The 17,335-nt window shown below is 36.8% G+C and overlaps 3 protein-coding genes and 1 long non-coding RNA gene across 4 annotated transcripts; all 4 read right to left on the bottom strand.

Moving 5' to 3' along the window:
* Positions 1-519: 519 nt before the first annotated feature.
* LOC131250576 (cysteine-rich receptor-like protein kinase 34) lies at positions 520-864 on the bottom strand. Its single transcript, XM_058250863.1, has one exon. It carries the CDS (start codon positions 862-864, stop codon positions 520-522), a length of 345 nt encoding a protein of 114 aa, XP_058106846.1.
* A 1,191-nt stretch (positions 865-2,055) lies between these two features.
* LOC131252000 (uncharacterized) lies at positions 2,056-5,986 on the bottom strand. Its single transcript, XM_058252962.1, has 3 exons — positions 5,867-5,986; positions 5,713-5,786; positions 2,056-2,946 (listed from the first exon to the last, which is right to left on the bottom strand). The coding sequence occupies exons 1-3, from the start codon at positions 5,948-5,950 to the stop codon at positions 2,745-2,747; spliced, it is 360 nt and encodes a 119-aa protein (XP_058108945.1). The 5' UTR covers positions 5,951-5,986; the 3' UTR covers positions 2,056-2,744.
* A 3,600-nt stretch (positions 5,987-9,586) lies between these two features.
* LOC131250575 (protein DETOXIFICATION 45, chloroplastic-like) lies at positions 9,587-11,075 on the bottom strand. The gene is made up of 5 exons (XM_058250862.1): positions 11,064-11,075; positions 10,470-10,541; positions 10,046-10,162; positions 9,865-9,960; positions 9,587-9,756 (listed from the first exon to the last, which is right to left on the bottom strand). Exons 1-5 carry the CDS (start codon positions 11,073-11,075, stop codon positions 9,631-9,633), a joined length of 423 nt encoding a protein of 140 aa, XP_058106845.1. The 3' UTR covers positions 9,587-9,630.
* A 732-nt stretch (positions 11,076-11,807) lies between these two features.
* Positions 11,808-12,362, bottom strand: LOC131251999 (uncharacterized). The gene is made up of 3 exons (XR_009174092.1): positions 12,257-12,362; positions 12,091-12,162; positions 11,808-12,009 (listed from the first exon to the last, which is right to left on the bottom strand). It is a non-coding gene; the product is annotated as an uncharacterized LOC131251999 (long non-coding RNA).
* Between the last annotated feature and the right edge of the window lie 4,973 nt (positions 12,363-17,335).

Genomic DNA, 17,335 nt, shown 5'->3' with positions numbered 1-17,335 from the left:
TGGTTGCCATTTCAAAGTGATTTCATCTCATTTAGTTAACAGTATTATGTATTAGAGATCATAGTTTAGTTTATGTAAATTATGGTTTATCAAGAGTTTTTTATCCTTATGGAAATCTCTAATACACAATTAACGTTAGGATGCCTTTGGTTGCACCAATTGAAATTTCATGATATTTCACCATGAATCACTCCAGTTTGGTGAAATTTTTTCATGAAATTTGGTGCAACCAAATACACCCTTATATAAAATGAGATAGACTCATTTTTAAGTAGCAGCCAAACAGGGCCTTATCCATTAAAACTAGCATGGCATATGGCAGCTTTTTTTTTTACCTGAAATTCCACCGATTGGATTATCTTAAACACTCAATCAATTGCCTACATTTTGGTCATTATCCATGTTACATAGAAAATGTCTATTTCACAATCGTTATCACCATAAACATCTCATTTCAGTAATGCTACATGAGGAATACCAAATACAGCACTGGTTTTAGAAGAGAAATATAAAGAACAGTTAATCTGAGTCTTCGTGGAGATAAACAAGACCTCGAACGATCCCTATGATGATCTTGTTTCGTCTTTCCCAATTAAGTTCTAGGCATTTGATTGGATCAAATAGAAAGGAGTCGAGGCTGGTGTTGTGAACGTATTCGCAGACAAGCATCTTCTCTTCTCCTTCCAAGCAACAGCCTAGCAACCTTACATGGTTCCTGTGCTGAAGCTTAGCAACCAACACTACTTCATTTCTAAGCTCTTCCACTCCTTGCACTGACGTCCTCACCAACCTTTTCACTGCTATTTCTTGACCATCCATTAGCTTCCCCTTGTAAACGGGATCGAAGCCACCTTCACCAAGCATGGCATATGGCAGCTAAAGCAAGCAAAACGTAGTAGAGAAGACAGATGTTTGGAAGGACCATTGAGTGTTTACGAAGGTTGTCCATAGCAGAACATTTTGCTATATTTCAGGAATATAAGCTTATTGTTAGGAAGTCACCATTTGCTTATAGTTAGAAGCTTATTCTTCAGTTTCATTTATTTCCTTACCAGTGGCATACGATAGAATCTACTGCTTGTTGAAGCTTATAGTTAGAAGCTTGTGAATCTACTGCTTGTATTGTCTCTGAGGTGTGATTCACTAAAAATAGAAGAGCATAAAAAAACTCACCAATGACTTCTCTGTTCACCAGTAACTAACAACACCAAAGCATCTTTTAATCTAAAAGTGAAAAGAAAAATCCAATCAGCCCAACTTTTTGAAGCTATAAAAGCCGTACATCCCATTTCCAAAACCAAAACAATATCAAAACTAGTGGTTCTTTCCAAGATGAGCTCTAAAAGAATGAACTCTTGACCAAAAAAACAAGAATAGAAGTCTCTATAGTCTGAAATTTTTTGCTCAAAAGAAAACAAGAATGAACTCTTGACCAAAATAGAAATGTCCTGTGAAGCATTTAATGATCACTTTAGCTCCCTATCTCCATTTTCTACTCAGAAAATTAGATGAGGCTACAATTGACATTAAAAGCGTGAGAAAAGCAATGTGCACTTGCACAACCTACTCAAAGAACACACGTCTGGAAACAAGAGTGCTTGATGACTAAGTTAAGATCAATAGCACCAAAATCATTCCCATTAGAAATCCCATTTAGTCAAAGTCAACCCATCGCTCTAGCAGTTTGGAGAACAACCCAAGCAGCTTGAGTTATCTCTGTTGCACAAAGACCATCTATCCTTCTGAAGAGGACTTGATTCACCCCCAAGCAGCTTTAGTTGTATATGTTGCACACAGACCATCCATCCTTTTCTCTATAACAATCTTTTTGATGGTAGCCACTAACTAGAATAATATGGCGATAAAACCAATGTGATGTCTATTGAGTTACCCATCTAGAACGGCCATCAGGCTGACCACTAATCAAGCAGGTCAAAATGTTAAAAAAAGGCAGACAGTCTAGAAAAACCTTGGTGAAGTTATTCTAACCAATTGATTTGTTATCTAAATATGACCTACATGAGGAGTATACAGGACTATTTTTGAGATAGAGAATCTAATTGGGTATGGCCAACTTGATGACAGGAATGGATCTAATTGTTTGGGTGCCAACCCAGTACACATAGAAGCATGTAGATAAGCTGCCTTGTACATGCGTGTGATCATAGAAAAGCTTAATATGAACTATCAAATATTTATGCAAGTTGTGTAATACGTGTATTCTGATAGGGATAAAATTGAAAATAACAACTATGAATAGGGAAAAAGTTGGGAAGTAAAATGGTGTGGAAACTCTCTATAGTAGTATAGACAATCATGTCCCCAACCATGAGATTCAAGGGTTAAAGTGAGTCCAACACCTGTTCCATACCAGTACCCAAGACTCGTATACACACCAGACTAACATAGATATGAAGAAAGAATAACACCAACATGCACTATAAATGGAATAGTTACTCATATTGGCTGCAATCTTCAGGTGAGGCAGTGACAACAAAACATACAATCATTTTTATATGAAGGTGTGTGATCCGCCTACGGCCTTATGGCTCAGTGGTGGACTCACAAGAGTTTCAATATGAGGTTATGCGTTCGAGCACCCATTGTGGTGTAAGTACACATGCATGTGTGGGGTGAGTGAGTGCATGAAAAAAAAAAAGGCGCATGATCCCAAAACTTGTTACTGAGAAAAACTCCCTTGGATTGTATGTAGCCTAATATCTTAAAATAATCAGGGACAAAATCTAACTGAGGCAAAATTGAAGTAATAGAAACAAAGGTTGGCGAAAAATAAATACTACCTTCAAAACAATCAAAAGATTTTCAGACATGAAACTAAGATCTTTGTTGACATATGCAAGCACACGATTCACTATGTCAGTTATGTGGGACTTGCATAACAAAGCTTGATCCACAATATCTCGTACTATATCTGTTTCTGTAATCCTGTGAAGAAAAAGCCCATTTATGAAGCAGTTGTAGCTAAGATGAAGCGATGAGAATAGAAGATAACAAATTTACTAAATAGATAAATTCAATTTTCTACCAATAAATTAGCATATCAAGCTCATAGGCATGGAAGAAGCAGGGAGATGATACAAATACAAACATTGCATAGAAAAACCCAGTGGTAAACATTGGAGAGTAATTCCACTAGACTACATAAGTGAAGAACTCTGCCAACATGAATAGCTTAATGGCATTAGGACTACTAGCTATATGAGAGGTTTTGTTGATTGGGTTCAAGCATGAGTTGGTGGATCTCCCTTTCGAATGGTCAAGCCTCTCCAGCCATGTCTCTTCTTGGGTTTCTACAGGTTGGGTTCAGAAGTTTCCAATTTTTTCTAGAAAAAAGGTCTTCCTTAGACAGTGTCTGACCATTTTCTAGTTCTGCTGGAAATGAAGGAAATTAATTGGGATCCTAAACCCAATTTTTCTAGGTTAGACTTAAAGGTTCCTGGTGGAATGCCAAAACCCAGCTGAGTTACATAGCCAAATGCCCATAGGTTGATGTGAACACATGCCTGAATTAGAATTCCACAGAAACCAAACAACACCTATCTGTGCATTTGTGCTCTGTTTGCCTTCTCAGTTTTCCAACTGTAGGACACCAATCTCATCATTTAGATCTAGCCTCCAACCTGAGATATTTTTAGGGTATCCCGATCCATGGTAGGGCCTATCATATCAAGCATTTTGATCATCAAATCATGTGCCCTACATTTTTGGAATTGAAAGTAGTAGCAATATGTGCATTGGCTAAGGCTAATGACTCAACAATTAATTAGAAAAAAAGAAATGTAAACTCAATGATCATCCAATGAATTAAAATGATACTTTATTTCAAGTAACAAAAGAAAAATAAACAAGTCCAATATAAGAACTACCTGCCCATGCTATTATTAACTATACGGGGCTCTATTAAATAAACTACATAAGATCAAAGATAGATATTTGTAAGATTTGTAAAGATCTATATCATGATTATTTATTGGTAGCATAGTTGCGTGATGAATATTATAAGACAGCATGACATAGCCCAACAAAAAGGAAAAATACGACAACAAGCTAATAGTTAAGGAATTGTTCATGTGATAATAATGGGGAAACATCTTCTTTTTTTTTGGCTCAATAATGACAGAAGGATATTATATGGGTTTCAGGAATCCAACCTATTCGTTAGGACCACACCACATGAAGCATGAACGCACACAACATTTAATCGCATTTGAATAAAAGTAGTTGGATCACACCAATTGCTCCACCATCATTGTCGTTGCCTGCAGTGGGGCCCACTATGATCTATGTACTCTATCCACTTCGTACAACTATTTTAACAGATAATTTTAGGGCTTGAGACCAAAAATAAAGTATGTCCAAACCTCAAGTGGACCACATCACAGAAATAGTGCAAATTAAATGAATACCATTGAAAAATACTTGGGGGCCATAGAAGTTATGTATCAAGCTAATATTTGTATTTTTCTCTTCATCCATATCTATGTGATCTTATGAACAGGTTGGATGACAAGTAAATATTATTGTGGGCCCAAGAAAATTTTCAACGGTGGAAATCATTATTTCCAGTGTTTCCTGTGGTATGGTCCACTTGAGCTTTGAATATGTTTCAATTTTGGGCTCAACCCTTGAAATGAGATGAAAAAACAAATGGATGACATGGATAAACCACATACATTTATGGTGGTCCCAAAAGAATCTACTTAGAATGATAAAAGTGTACTGAGTAATTCAGTACGCAATCCACTTTCATCGTGTGTGCGAAGGAAGCGGATTGGTTGGTGTGTTGACATCACCAAGTTATGTGGGTCCATCATGAGGTATGAGTTATATCCAAACCGTCGGTCCACTGGGTGATCTACTCTTAATACTTGAGCCTAAAAAAAGACAGATCCAAAAACTAAGTGGACCACATTATAAAAAGCAGTGGGGGATTGAACGCCTGCCATTGAAACCCTTTTCGACTTCACAAAAATCATGGATTAATATGATATTTTTTCTTCTCTTCATCCAGGTCTGTGTGACCTGATGAACAGATTGGATGGAAAGTAAACGTTACAGTCGGCCCTACGAATGTTTTAACGATGAGAATCATTAGCCCACTGTTAAAAACTTTTTGAGGGCCACAAGTTTAATTTGGATGAATTGGATATTTTTATTTTCTCATCATCCATGTCTGTGTGACCTAACGAATAGGTCAAATAAACATTATAGTGGGCCCTAGGAAGTTTTTGACGATGGGTGTTTAATAACAACTGTTTTCCTATGGTGAGGTCCATTTGAGATTTGAATCTACTTTGTCTTTGGGCTTATGGTTGAAAATGATCTGACAAATTAGATGAACCGCATGGATAAAACAGGTACATCATGATAGAACCAAAGAGCACCGTCCAATAGTTTTTGAGCCGTACAGCATGCAATCCCATGAGAGTACGAAAGTATCACCGCGAGTCATTATTTTAGAGGCTCTCTCGTTCTTACAGATGCTGAATCCCAGCCGTGAGTATAAGCTAACAACTCATATGAAAAGCTCGCATAAAATATCCATGCGGCCTTGTGCACAGGAGAACATTTTTGTGTGTGTGTGTGTGTGTGTGTACACACACACACACACACACACAGATATATATATATATCTGTGTGTGTGTGTGCACGCTTTATCTCCAAATATGTATAGAATGTGTTGTTTCTTACCCTGCATAAAAATCCCTAGCATCACACAGAAGTTCGTTGAACATCTTTAGTTCAGGGTGTGTTTCCCTAGATATCTGTAAGAAATTATGCCAAATTTAGTTAGTTACAAAGATGCCAACTTCTTCAAATAAACTAATTTATGACTAGAACATACCAAAGGATGCCTGCCATTCTTAGAAATAGCTCGTCTTAATATAAAGGCAGAAAGGGCATTTATATTCTTTTGCCATGCCTGCATTAGCAAGTGATGGCCTCATGCATGAGAGATGGTACCTAATTTAATGAATCAAATCCACTCATGAGATACTTGAGAATAATAATCAAATAGAAAGCAAAATCTTTACAAAAGTGCAAACTAGTGCAACATAAACCGCCTCCCAACAGGGAAGTTTCTGCATATAAAAAACAAAGTAAATCAACCTACCATCATATACATGAAATGCACATTGATGCTTTTAATCTAGTTATCATTATATTGAGTAGTGATAATAAAAAGGGAATCAGTGTTAGGTTTTGACCTGTTTTAGTCCTAGTGTATTCCAAGAATAGCTTAGATGAATAACCTTTCTACATTTTGGAAACTTTAACAAGATTTTGCAAACAAGTGCCTTCTATATACACTATCTTAAAGATTTTCGCTCTTCAGTTTCGTGCAAACCAAGTTTCACACTTTTTTCAACAAAATTTACAAGACATTATGGGGAACACAATGGTTTTGACATTTAATTTCTATCCAGATGAGGACTTCCAGTGCAATTTTTAAACTTAAGTAGGTTTAGGGTTTGGATTTAACAATCATATACCAACATCAAGTCCATGTTGTAAGAGACCAAACAACACCTAATAGAGCTACCAACCATGATACTATAGTACCAAACAGAGACTGTATGTCTGTATGGATAAACGTATACTATAGTACCAAACCAGGCTACCAAGCATGATAGGTTACTTTCAAAAAGGAAAAATAAGTAACCTAAATCCCCAATCCCCAAATCCCTAAATCGGTATTGAGATTGAGAAAGATTGAGAGAGAGAGAGAGATATACCTCACGGTCCCCAAATCCCTACCCCTCACGGCGTGGGTAGAGCGTTCAGCAGCGGTCCGCCCAAGAGAGTTTAGAGAGAGAGGAAGAGAGATACAGAGAGACAGAGGAGGGAGAGGATGCGAGAGAGAGCTTGAGGTGGGTGGAGAGATCAGAGAGAGGAAGAGAGAGACAATAAGAGACAGCGAGAGAGAGAGCGAGAGAGAAGCTTTGAGTGGGTTCACTACAAGAAAAACGGGCAAAGGCTATGGCCAATATCCGTAACTAAAGACCTTTTGCTATGGATCTAGTCCGTAGCACGTCCGTCGTTATTGGTGGGGTAGCTAAAGGTCAAAAAACCTATTGCTATGGATTATATCCATAGCAATAGATATCAGTAGCTACAAACAAAAACCGCCGCTATATTTTCTGTAGCGAAATGTAGCTATATGTACAAATTAAATCTGTAGCAATAGATACCAGTAGCTACGAATAAAGGTCGTAGCTATACTTTCTGTAGGGAAATATACCTATGACTACAGATTAGATCCGTAGCAGTAGATATCAGTAGCTACGGAAAAAAGCAGTAGCTGTAATTTCTGTAGCGAAATGTACCTACTTCTACAGATAATATCAGTAGCTAAAAGTGCAATGAAATCTGTAGCAATACGTCGTAGTTAGCAATAGCTACGGTTTTCAGAACAATAGCTATGGCCAATATTCGTAGCTATTTTTTAAAAAACTGTAATAATGGTGCTTGTTTCCATTGCAAGACCTGTTGTGATTGATAACCCATCTAAAGCTTAAAGCTGATAGGAATAGTACATAAAATGCAATCAGGAAAAAAAATAATGCATTTATTATAAATAGCAATCAAATCATACAATGCATCCCACATTCACATTTCTAAATAAACAATACTTCACTTTGCTTAACCTATCATAAGAATTACAACTAAGGCATGCCCTCATGTGCAAGAAACAAATACACTCCAACACAATACACACCCTCCATATAATGCAATAATTCTTATTTAGAAATACAGAAGTATTTGCTTGAGATAGAGCTTCTTCTTTCCCTGAAACTGCAGATGTAACTTCTGTGGACTTTGACACAAGATCACTTTCAAGTTCTGAAACCCTTCCCTTAAGAAAATGAATTTTATCCTCCAGTGACTTATTGTCAGCCTGTATAAAACAACATTTGTAGATACAATCAAACAAGCATGCTTTGTACACATCTCAAAAGGAAGAAAGATTAAAAAAAGAAAAAAAAAAACACTTATATAGGAAGAAATCAAAAACTAGTCTACAAGATTAAGTAAAAAACTAAAATTAAGGTCCTGATTTCTTTGGAGTGAAAAAATAAATGGTTTTGATTTTATTTTTTATTTTTTTGTTACATCTTTTAGCCCTCACATTTACATATTTGCTTGCAAGAAATATCATATACTTTCACAATGGAAGAACAAAATCATCATCATTATGTCATAAATCCTTTCACAATTGAATGCATCGAAATTTAAAAATAAACATGTGCAAGAATGCACCAATTACAATAAGAAGTGTGTGAGTAGGATTCTTATTACTACCATCCCTACATGTATGCAAGATCCAATTTATCTGGTGGTTGCCACCGTGTATGTGCTCTGGCTAGAAAAATCAGGTTGTTCTGTTTTTGAGATGAACCACGTATGTATGGTAAGAATGGAAACCGACTCAATTGGCAATCCAGATTTGATGCCCATGTATGGCCCAACTGAGAACTAGACATACCTGATGAAAGGCCTGGATTTCGCATGCAAGGAGAGTAGGATTCAATATGCTACTCCTACAAGAAGTCTTAACAGGTTTCAGTTATAACTGAGTATATGAACACTGATGGATGTCCAACGGGAAAAGAAGAAACTGTGTGTTAATGGGTGGGGCCTAGTCTGTTGGACAAGATTCCTAGGCCCAACATGAGTTATAATGCAAATAAATTGGCATATGAACTAAGAGTTACAGAGCTGCACGAAATAAAAAATGCTACATGAGACTGCAAAATTACGAGCGCATGCACATTTGAATAAAAGATCTAGGCTTCATGCTACTGGAATAGATGACCCCGCAGTTTATTAGAAATGCTTCTTGTTGAATAAAAAAATAGCAGGGATGCCATTTCATTAGCATTTTAGACAGCTTAAATCATGCACCCAATCGTGATCCCATAAGGCAGTCAAGATGAGTGCAGGAAAATGTGGCTGACGTGGATGAGGGGATCATGGGCCCCACAACATTAGAACATTACACCCAGTGGCCCTTTCCACTCGAATTCCCACTTACATGCATATCATCATCAAAGCCTTATCATAATTAATTCAAACCTATATTTAGAGTCATAACTTCAATTAGACCATAAATCACCCTATCTTTTCTTATTACCTCTAACTATATCCTTTTGGGCCTTTTCCTTCTCTATAATCTAAACCTTTTGGGCCTTTTCCTTCTCTATTAATGAAAGGAGACTAGTATGGCATTCCATATGACTATAGAAACACAAAGCGAAAATAAGAACATATGGTACAACTTAAAGCATGACTATAAATATCTCCACACTATTTATGCAGATTCGATCCAATTTTCTTGTCCATCATTTGAAACTATGAATTAAATTAATCGAAGGAAGTGCAATATGCACGTCTGTAATGTTTAAAGCAGGAATGCCAACAAAATTTGGCTAGCCATATTTTCAGTTACCTTGACTTGTGGAATAGAATTTCAACATATGGTTTCATTTCAAGAATTGAAATGATGAGTGAGTAACATAGTGGTATAATGTAGCATGAGAATGGTGAACCCAAATAATATTGAATAATGGAACCTACTGCCAGTCTATGTAAGAAATTTGCATACTCTTACCTCACAAACCCTGCTACCGTACGCAAGAGCATGAAAAGAGTCAAACCAAACCATACTCCTGGAAGACCAAAACCAGAAGGAGCATATACCAAAAATGCACATGACATAGTCCCAACCACCATCTGCTCAGTCAAAATAGCAATATTAAAGGATCTTCTAGACATAGGCAAATATCATGAATGAAGACTAAAAATTATGTGAATTTAATATATCTTAAGGCTGAAGCTTACCAAAGAAAAAGCTGAATACGAGAAGTCTGAAACACCACAATGGAGACCATCAAAAACAAAAGATAGAGCATTGATGAGTTGAGTGGCACTGACAAACTGCAAAATATAACAAGGGAATCCATCAATCAAGATGCAACCAAGGGCTGAAATAATCAAGTTGCAGGTAAACATGCATACGTACCAGAAACACTGACCTAACAATTCCTAGCACTTCAACGTCCTTAGTGAATAATTCAGCAATAGAACTGTACCATGTACCCAGTATGATAGCTAAGAAAACACTAGTAAATGCTTCTATCTGAGGAAAAGGAGAAACATGGAAGTTCAAATCAGTTTCCGAACAACCTTAATAAAATGAATTCAGACCCTTGAAAGTATTAGATGATAGGATATGTATGCACAACTGGATACATAAATCTCATAACCTCCAACAACCTTAGCATATCTTAACCTCTAACTACCTTAGTATGTAAGTTGTATGTATAGCTGTATATAAACGCATCCAATCCTCTAACAGAAATCGCATGAAAGACAACTCAAGATTATCGTTTACTCAAGTTGCAGGCTATTCAAAAATAAAATGACAAACACAGGAGAATAATCACCTTCAGAACGGAATATGTAATTTCTTTCACTTTTTTGTAGTCACTCTTTGAGAAAGAACTTGCAATTAGAGCCTAAGAATAAACAAACAATCCATTAAAGACATGATCAAGAAATAAAAGAAAATATTAATAATCATAATAACATGTGTCCAAATATACGCCAATGAGCACAAACAAATTTCAAGAGGCAAAGCAAATTAGAGAGGCTAGCATTTATAAAGAAAGCAAAGCCCAAACAGTAAACTTGCAATTTCAACAAGATTTTACAGAAAAATGAGAGACTGTAAATGTACAAATAGTGACAAGACTAGCTCGTAATGACAAGAGGCTAAGACATCAAATTATTTTTGAAGAACAGGAAAAATCAAAGATAAAATAAATAGTTAAAAACTTTACCATTTCAATATTAAACCTTGTAGTGGCAACATTGATCTGTGGGGCTAAAAATACATCAGCCTGCATATAAAAATCTCAAGTTAGTTGGGCCTTTGAGATCCTCAAATGATAGTAGAAGAAGCCGAAAAACTATTGAAATTAACCATCAAGCATTTTAAAAATCTCTCTCAGAAAATGAATGAAAAGTACACAACTCACCTTGATGCCCATTCTCCCTTATCCTTTACCCGAGCTTGGGACCAGCAATGCAAGGAGTTGCATTGGCGGAGTTAAAATGGGGCTTAGGCTCCATTTGGTTTGTGACGACCAAATGGAGTCTAATATGTTTAATTATAGAGTATAAAATTCATTCGAAATTATAAAAACCAAACCAAACAACATATAGAGTAACTAAAAAAACAAAAACATGTAGACCATCAATATGTTGAACTATAAAGTGCCAAATTAGTTCAAAATTAAGGAAAAAACAAGAGAAACATCATATAAAGTAACTTAAAAAATCATCCACACCAAGTTCAATTAAAGAGTACTAAATTTGTTCAAATTATCAAAATCTCAAAGATTCCTTCCCCCATTGCACAAATGATCTCGGACCGGCCTCTCCAAGTGTAGATGCGAACCCATCTTCTTTCCACAAACGAGTGTCAGGATGTATAATCTCAGTCAGGATAATAACAAAAGCTCCCTCCTCCAATGGTTCGCAATGGACAAGTGCATTTGGATTAACTTCGTGTACTTGATCACGAGTAACTACATCACGATTTCCCCAACCAAGCAAGTCGCATCTCTTACCAATATATATAATATCCGACTACATGTACACATATAAAATTGCATGAGTATTGTTATCATTTATAAAATAATTATAAGTTCAATACAGTAGCAAATTTACACTTGCATACCAATGCTTAGCAATTGTTGGTGATGAGCGGTTTTGAGTAGATTGTGCATGTTACTGCATCTCCATCCAGGCCTTCATCTCGGCCAAAGATTTCTTTATATCAGATATCTCCTGCACTAGGCTCTCTCTTTCTTTTATCAAATTCTCTACCTTTGAATGGGCAAGGGCTAACATCTTCAGTCCTGTCTTAGTTATTGAGCAACCTAGAGCCCGCATTCGGCCTCTGCTGTCAGAACCAACCAACTGTAAAACAATGCAAATCAAGTTATTAGAAAATTCATAATTACCATGAATCTCACTGTGATTTTTAAATTTTATTATTACCTGTGTAAGGGCATCGTCAATGCCGGTAATCTTAAAAGAAGGATTGTTAGAATAAAGCTCATCTAATTTTTCCTGTGACAAAATACAAATGAATGTAAAATAATTCAAAGTTATACATTAGCATCTCATAAAGGTTCTGGTTAGTGGTAGAAGGGGATGTACTTACAACAAGGTCAGGATACTAGACAACTTTGTCCTTGCTTGTATGGGCTCTTAAGTAAACATCACCTCTACCTATCTCGGCATCAGAGGTAAGATTTCTCTCCTTCGCCTTTGGCGCATTACATATTAAAGGAGTTAGATGAGTGATAATTCAAAAGAAAATTCAATATTAAACTATAATATCTATATTTATAAATAAATAATACATACCATCTAATGGTGAATAACATCCATGCTGTTCCTCCCAAGACACGCAGGTCCTTTTAGCTTGGACCGATTGACTTTATTCCTTTCGCTTGTTCTCTTGAATTCCTCAGTGCTATGTTGATTCACGAAGACCAACCAATCCTCCATAGGGAAACCTGGGGGGGGGGCAAGATTATCTCTTACAACTGCAGGATCCTTGTCTTTAATATATTTTGCAGTCAACCTTTGCTTGTAATTCCGTCATGTTTCCTTGATGCATTTTGTTACGTATGTAAGACTCGCATCCCAACTTTGACCCTCAAACTCATAAGCCCGTGACAATGACTCTATGATCATTTGAATGTGTACATGAGGCACCTGACAAAAGTCCTGGTATATGATTGGGATATGATTACAGGTGAGGATACTGATATATGATGCAAATTACTTTTGTTCAGGACAATCCTCATTCGGTTGCCCGAATTCATTCGTCGTTAGGACTTTTTTCCTATTAAGTTGCTCATGTAAAAAAGCACCCCTAGTAGGACCTCTCTTTCTAGACAAAGAAGAAGAAGCTGGCACAACAACATAAAAAGAATAACAGTTATATATACACATTGTTGATTACCGCCAATATATAAGAAAAATGAAATTTATATATCTAATTAAGGAGAACTATGATATTACCTTTGGTCTTGTGCGCATCTGTAGTCTCGGTCAAGTGCACACCCAATGCCTCTGGTTGTGAATCCATGTGCCTGTTTATTCACTAATATAAATTAAATTAAATTAAATTATTAAAAACACTAATGATTAATACAATAATTTAGATAACAGATAAAGTACAAACAATTCACTACATTATCCATACCTTGATTGGATTTCCTATAATAAATATTATTTTGTTACATGCTTAGAAAATATAAACAATTCAAGAGATTCTCCTTGATTGCTTTCTTTTCTTTGTTTTCTCGACTACAACACTGATGTCTTCAGGTTCATTGAATATCAACTCATCAACAACTGCTAATGAGGTGAGATTTGGTCCTGCATCGGCATCAGTTACATCTTTAAATCGTTCTGATAGATGGCACATCTCTTTTTCGATAAAAATCTTTTTTGGAACCTCCAATACCACATGCCATTCAGGATTTTTTGGATCTCTGGAGTAGAAAACTTGCATGGCATGGTCCACAAGAATGAACAACTCGTCACCCAATTTGTCTGAACTGTAAAGATTGGACAAATTTACTAATCTCAAATTCGCTTCGACATCAAAAGAAACACCATGATGCATCACCTTCACCCAATCACAGTTAAATAGGATGGGCTTGTACTTTGTTCTATAATCCAATTGGATAATTCTATGAAGGACTCCATAGTAAGGTTGATTTTCATCCACTGTATTCATATCCTTCGCACTAGATCGGAAGGTGGTCATACCCTCTGTCATAACTGTTTTGGTTCGTTTTATTCTCCTCATAGTCCTTAGTGACAAAGAGAAAACCATTAATACAATACTTATTGTATTGAGTACAAAAAGCTAGAGGTCCTCTCACTATATCTTTATATTCTTTATCATTAGATTCGCTAAACTCTGGTTGCCTCTTCAACCAAGGTATGAATTCATCCTCACTAGTACCCTGTTGGTCCTCCTGTAGCATCACTGCAAGAAATCTTTGTGCTTCCTGCGTGTTATTTGATACCATTGTTATATTAAAATCACATAAAGTAAGGAAGATATATACAAATAAGCTGATTGTGCATAGCCTTCCCACACATCATAGCTGGGATGACTCTTCAGTACTCATGTACGAGCCTATTCGTATTCGATACCCACTAGGATAACACTTTGCCCCGAACCTATTGGACCAACATCGTCATCATTGTTATCGTCAACAACGACATCTTGCAACTTTTGTAGTATTGGAATGACTCCATCAAACCGTTTTTCTAGTTTTTCCAAGAGGTTTGTTTTTTTCCCTCTGTATTGGTTGCAATATATAATTGTCTCCTCTTGGATATATTGTTCTGCAATGCAACCCTCAGGTTGCGTCTTGTTACGAACATAGGCCTTGAATGTCTTCATGAACCTAACAAAGATAATGATACATTACAAATACATATAACCGTAGATGTTAAGCCAGATTATTCTTACTAAACTCATATCGTACCTTTTGAATGGATACATCCATTGATAATATACAGGACCACATATGCGAGCCTCGTAAGCCAAGTGGATCGACAGATGCATCATCACGACAAATATAGGTGGATGGCATATAATCTCAAGCTGACATAACGTCCTAGTCATACCCCTCTTATGAGTGAGGAGTGTTTGAAGGTCTACTGTTGTCGAGCATAAGGCATTAAAGAAGGTGCAAAAGCTTATAATTATAGGACGAATGACCTATTTTATCCCTGAATGTATGTTGGATGAGAATTGGGAGAAAATGTTGCATCAACACATGGTAAGAATGAGACTTCATTCCCTTTAAATCCATGTAATCTCCCTTTATGATGGTCTTCCAATTCGCACTAAAACTGATTGGAACACGTAGGTCATGCAAAGTCTGGATGAAAAGTTTTTTCTCTTCTTTTCTTAAACAAAAAGGACTTTGTTTCTGAATCATCTTACCATTGCTCTTTTTTAGCCATAGACGCTTCTTAATTCCCAACCGTTTCAGGTCCCTGCGCGCATTAGCATCATCCTTGGTCTTGCCGGGTGTGTTCAACAACAAGGCGATAAGGATTTTACATATATTTTTCTCGACATGCATAACATCAAGGTTGTGATGCACTGGAATATCTTTCCAATACTCCAGATCAAATAATATAGACCATTTGAAGAACCACGGTGATTCAACATCACCCGTTAGCTATTGTCGGCCTCCATCAATACCCCTCATATTCCTCTTCTCAGTCTTCCCCCATTGCATATTTAGGTTCACAGTCTCTCTTTCGACCTCAATCCCCTCTAGACGAATGGGTTGTCGTCGTATCTTTACCTTCTTATTGAATGTGCCAGCACTTATGTCCTTCCTTACCTGGTCTGACATTGGCAACCATCATCTGTGACTCATATAAACAGGTTTCTTTCCATATTGGAGTCACAAGGAATCTGTGTTGGAACCACATATAGGATAACCATACTTACACTTGGTCCTACAACCAGAAACATTACCATATGCTGGAAAATCGTGGATTGTCTAGAGCAAAATGGCACGCATCTTGAATTTATTTTCATGGTATGCGTCAAGCGTCGTGACCCCTTTATGCCATAAGTCTTGCAATTCATCAATCAATGGCCGTAAATAAACATCAATATCCTTTCCTGGTTGTTGTGGTCCTTCAATGAGCAAAGTCAACATAGTAAACTGAGGTTTCATATAAAGCTTTAGTGGAAGGTTGTACGTCACACACATAATGGGTCATGAACTATAAGCTGTAGTCAAAGCACCGAATGGGTTAAACCCATCTGTAGCCAGGCCCAATTGAACATTGCGAGGCTCAGCCGAAAAATCTATATACTTCTCATTGAGATTCTTCCATGCAATAGAATCAGCTAGATGCTCCATCTTTTCATGTTACAATTTTCTGGTTGAGTGCTAGGACATTTCTTTCGCTAACCATGGCACGCTGAACATTCTTTATAGCCTTGGTGTTAATGGAAAATACCTTAACACCTTGGCAGGTACTCGAGATTATTTTTTCTCAACATCCATTTCTATTTGAACCTAGGAGCTTTACAAGTTGGACAACTGGTTTTCATCTCGTTCTCTTTCCAGTACAAGATACAGTCATTTGGACAAGCATGGCTCTTCACATAATCAAGACCCAACTTTATAATGATCTTCTTTGCTTGGTACGTATTAGTAGGGGCCTTGTTACCAGAAGGTAACATCTTTAGTAGTTGAAGGAGCTCTGTAAAGCTTTTTTTGCTCCATCCATGGTTCACCTTTAATTTGAAAAGTTATACAATAAAAGTCAGCACGGTGAAATCTTGGGCCCCTAGGTATAGCTCAGTCATTGCGTCTCATAGATTTTCTTCAAAGTTTTCAGTTTCATTTTCCCCAAAGACGCCTTCAACTACAGGGGTCACATTCGGCTCATCCTATACAAATTCATCTAGGTTATTACCATCGAGTTCTTGAACAATCACATTGTGAACCTCATTTAAGTTCAGGACATTGTGGTACTATTGGGAACTTGATGCATATTCAGTACACTTAGGTGATACATGCTCACCATGCATGTCCCAAACCCTATAGCTTGGGTCGAATCCATTTTTCATTAGATGTATTTCCAAATCATCAAAAGAAACCGGTAATCGTAAACATCTACAAGTGGCGCATGGACAAAGAATGCTCTCTACCAGGAAGGTGTTCTCATGCAAACTTCAAAAAGCTTCTAATTCCAAAAATAAAATGAGGGTTCGGAAAACTTAGTGTCATCCACTCCCTATCTATTATAGTCAGATCCTGATTAACAAAGGGGTTCATTTTGAACCTACACCTTACAAAAAAATAATTATTATTATTTTTCACCCATTCACGGATCTAATTCTAAACACATGCATATATGACTATCATTGGAGTTTGGTCTTTGAATAGCTTTAACTTTTCATGGACATATCACAAGGGACCTGGATTGCCTACTGACGGTGCTGTGTGGGTCACCGCATGATGTATGTGTTTCATCCATGCCATTCATCCATTTTTCTACATCATGTTAGGGCATGAGACCGAAAAAAGGAAGATCCAAATCTTATGTGGATTACATAAGATGAAACAATGATAATTGAACGCCCATTCATTTTTGGGCTCATGATCCGCGATGATATGAAAAAATGAATGGACAATCAAGCTTAGGACCCACATCATGGAATGTCTAGATT

This window comes from Magnolia sinica, chromosome 7 (assembly GCF_029962835.1).
Source record: "Magnolia sinica isolate HGM2019 chromosome 7, MsV1, whole genome shotgun sequence".
Lineage (NCBI taxonomy): Eukaryota > Viridiplantae > Streptophyta > Magnoliopsida > Magnoliales > Magnoliaceae > Magnolia > Magnolia sinica.
This window is presented reverse-complemented; position numbering and strand designations above follow the sequence as displayed.

Coding starts and splice junctions, on each gene's coding strand:
- LOC131250576 (XM_058250863.1), bottom strand. CDS start 864: ATGCTTGGTGAAGGTGGCTTCGATCCCGTTTACAAGGGGAAGCTAATG.
- LOC131252000 (XM_058252962.1), bottom strand. CDS start 5,950: ATGCAGGCATGGCAAAAGAATATAAATGCCCTTTCTGCCTTTATATTA. Junction 5,787..5,866: donor AGAATGGCAGGCATCCTTTG/GTATGTTCTAGT, acceptor AATTTCTTACAG/ATATCTAGGGAAACACACCC. Junction 2,947..5,712: donor GCTAGGGATTTTTATGCAGG/GTAAGAAACAAC, acceptor TTTTCTTCACAG/GATTACAGAAACAGATATAG.
- LOC131250575 (XM_058250862.1), bottom strand. Junction 9,961..10,045: donor TTGTTAGGTCAGTGTTTCTG/GTACGTATGCAT, acceptor TATATTTTGCAG/TTTGTCAGTGCCACTCAACT. Junction 9,757..9,864: donor CGTATTCAGCTTTTTCTTTG/GTAAGCTTCAGC, acceptor TTGACTGAGCAG/ATGGTGGTTGGGACTATGTC.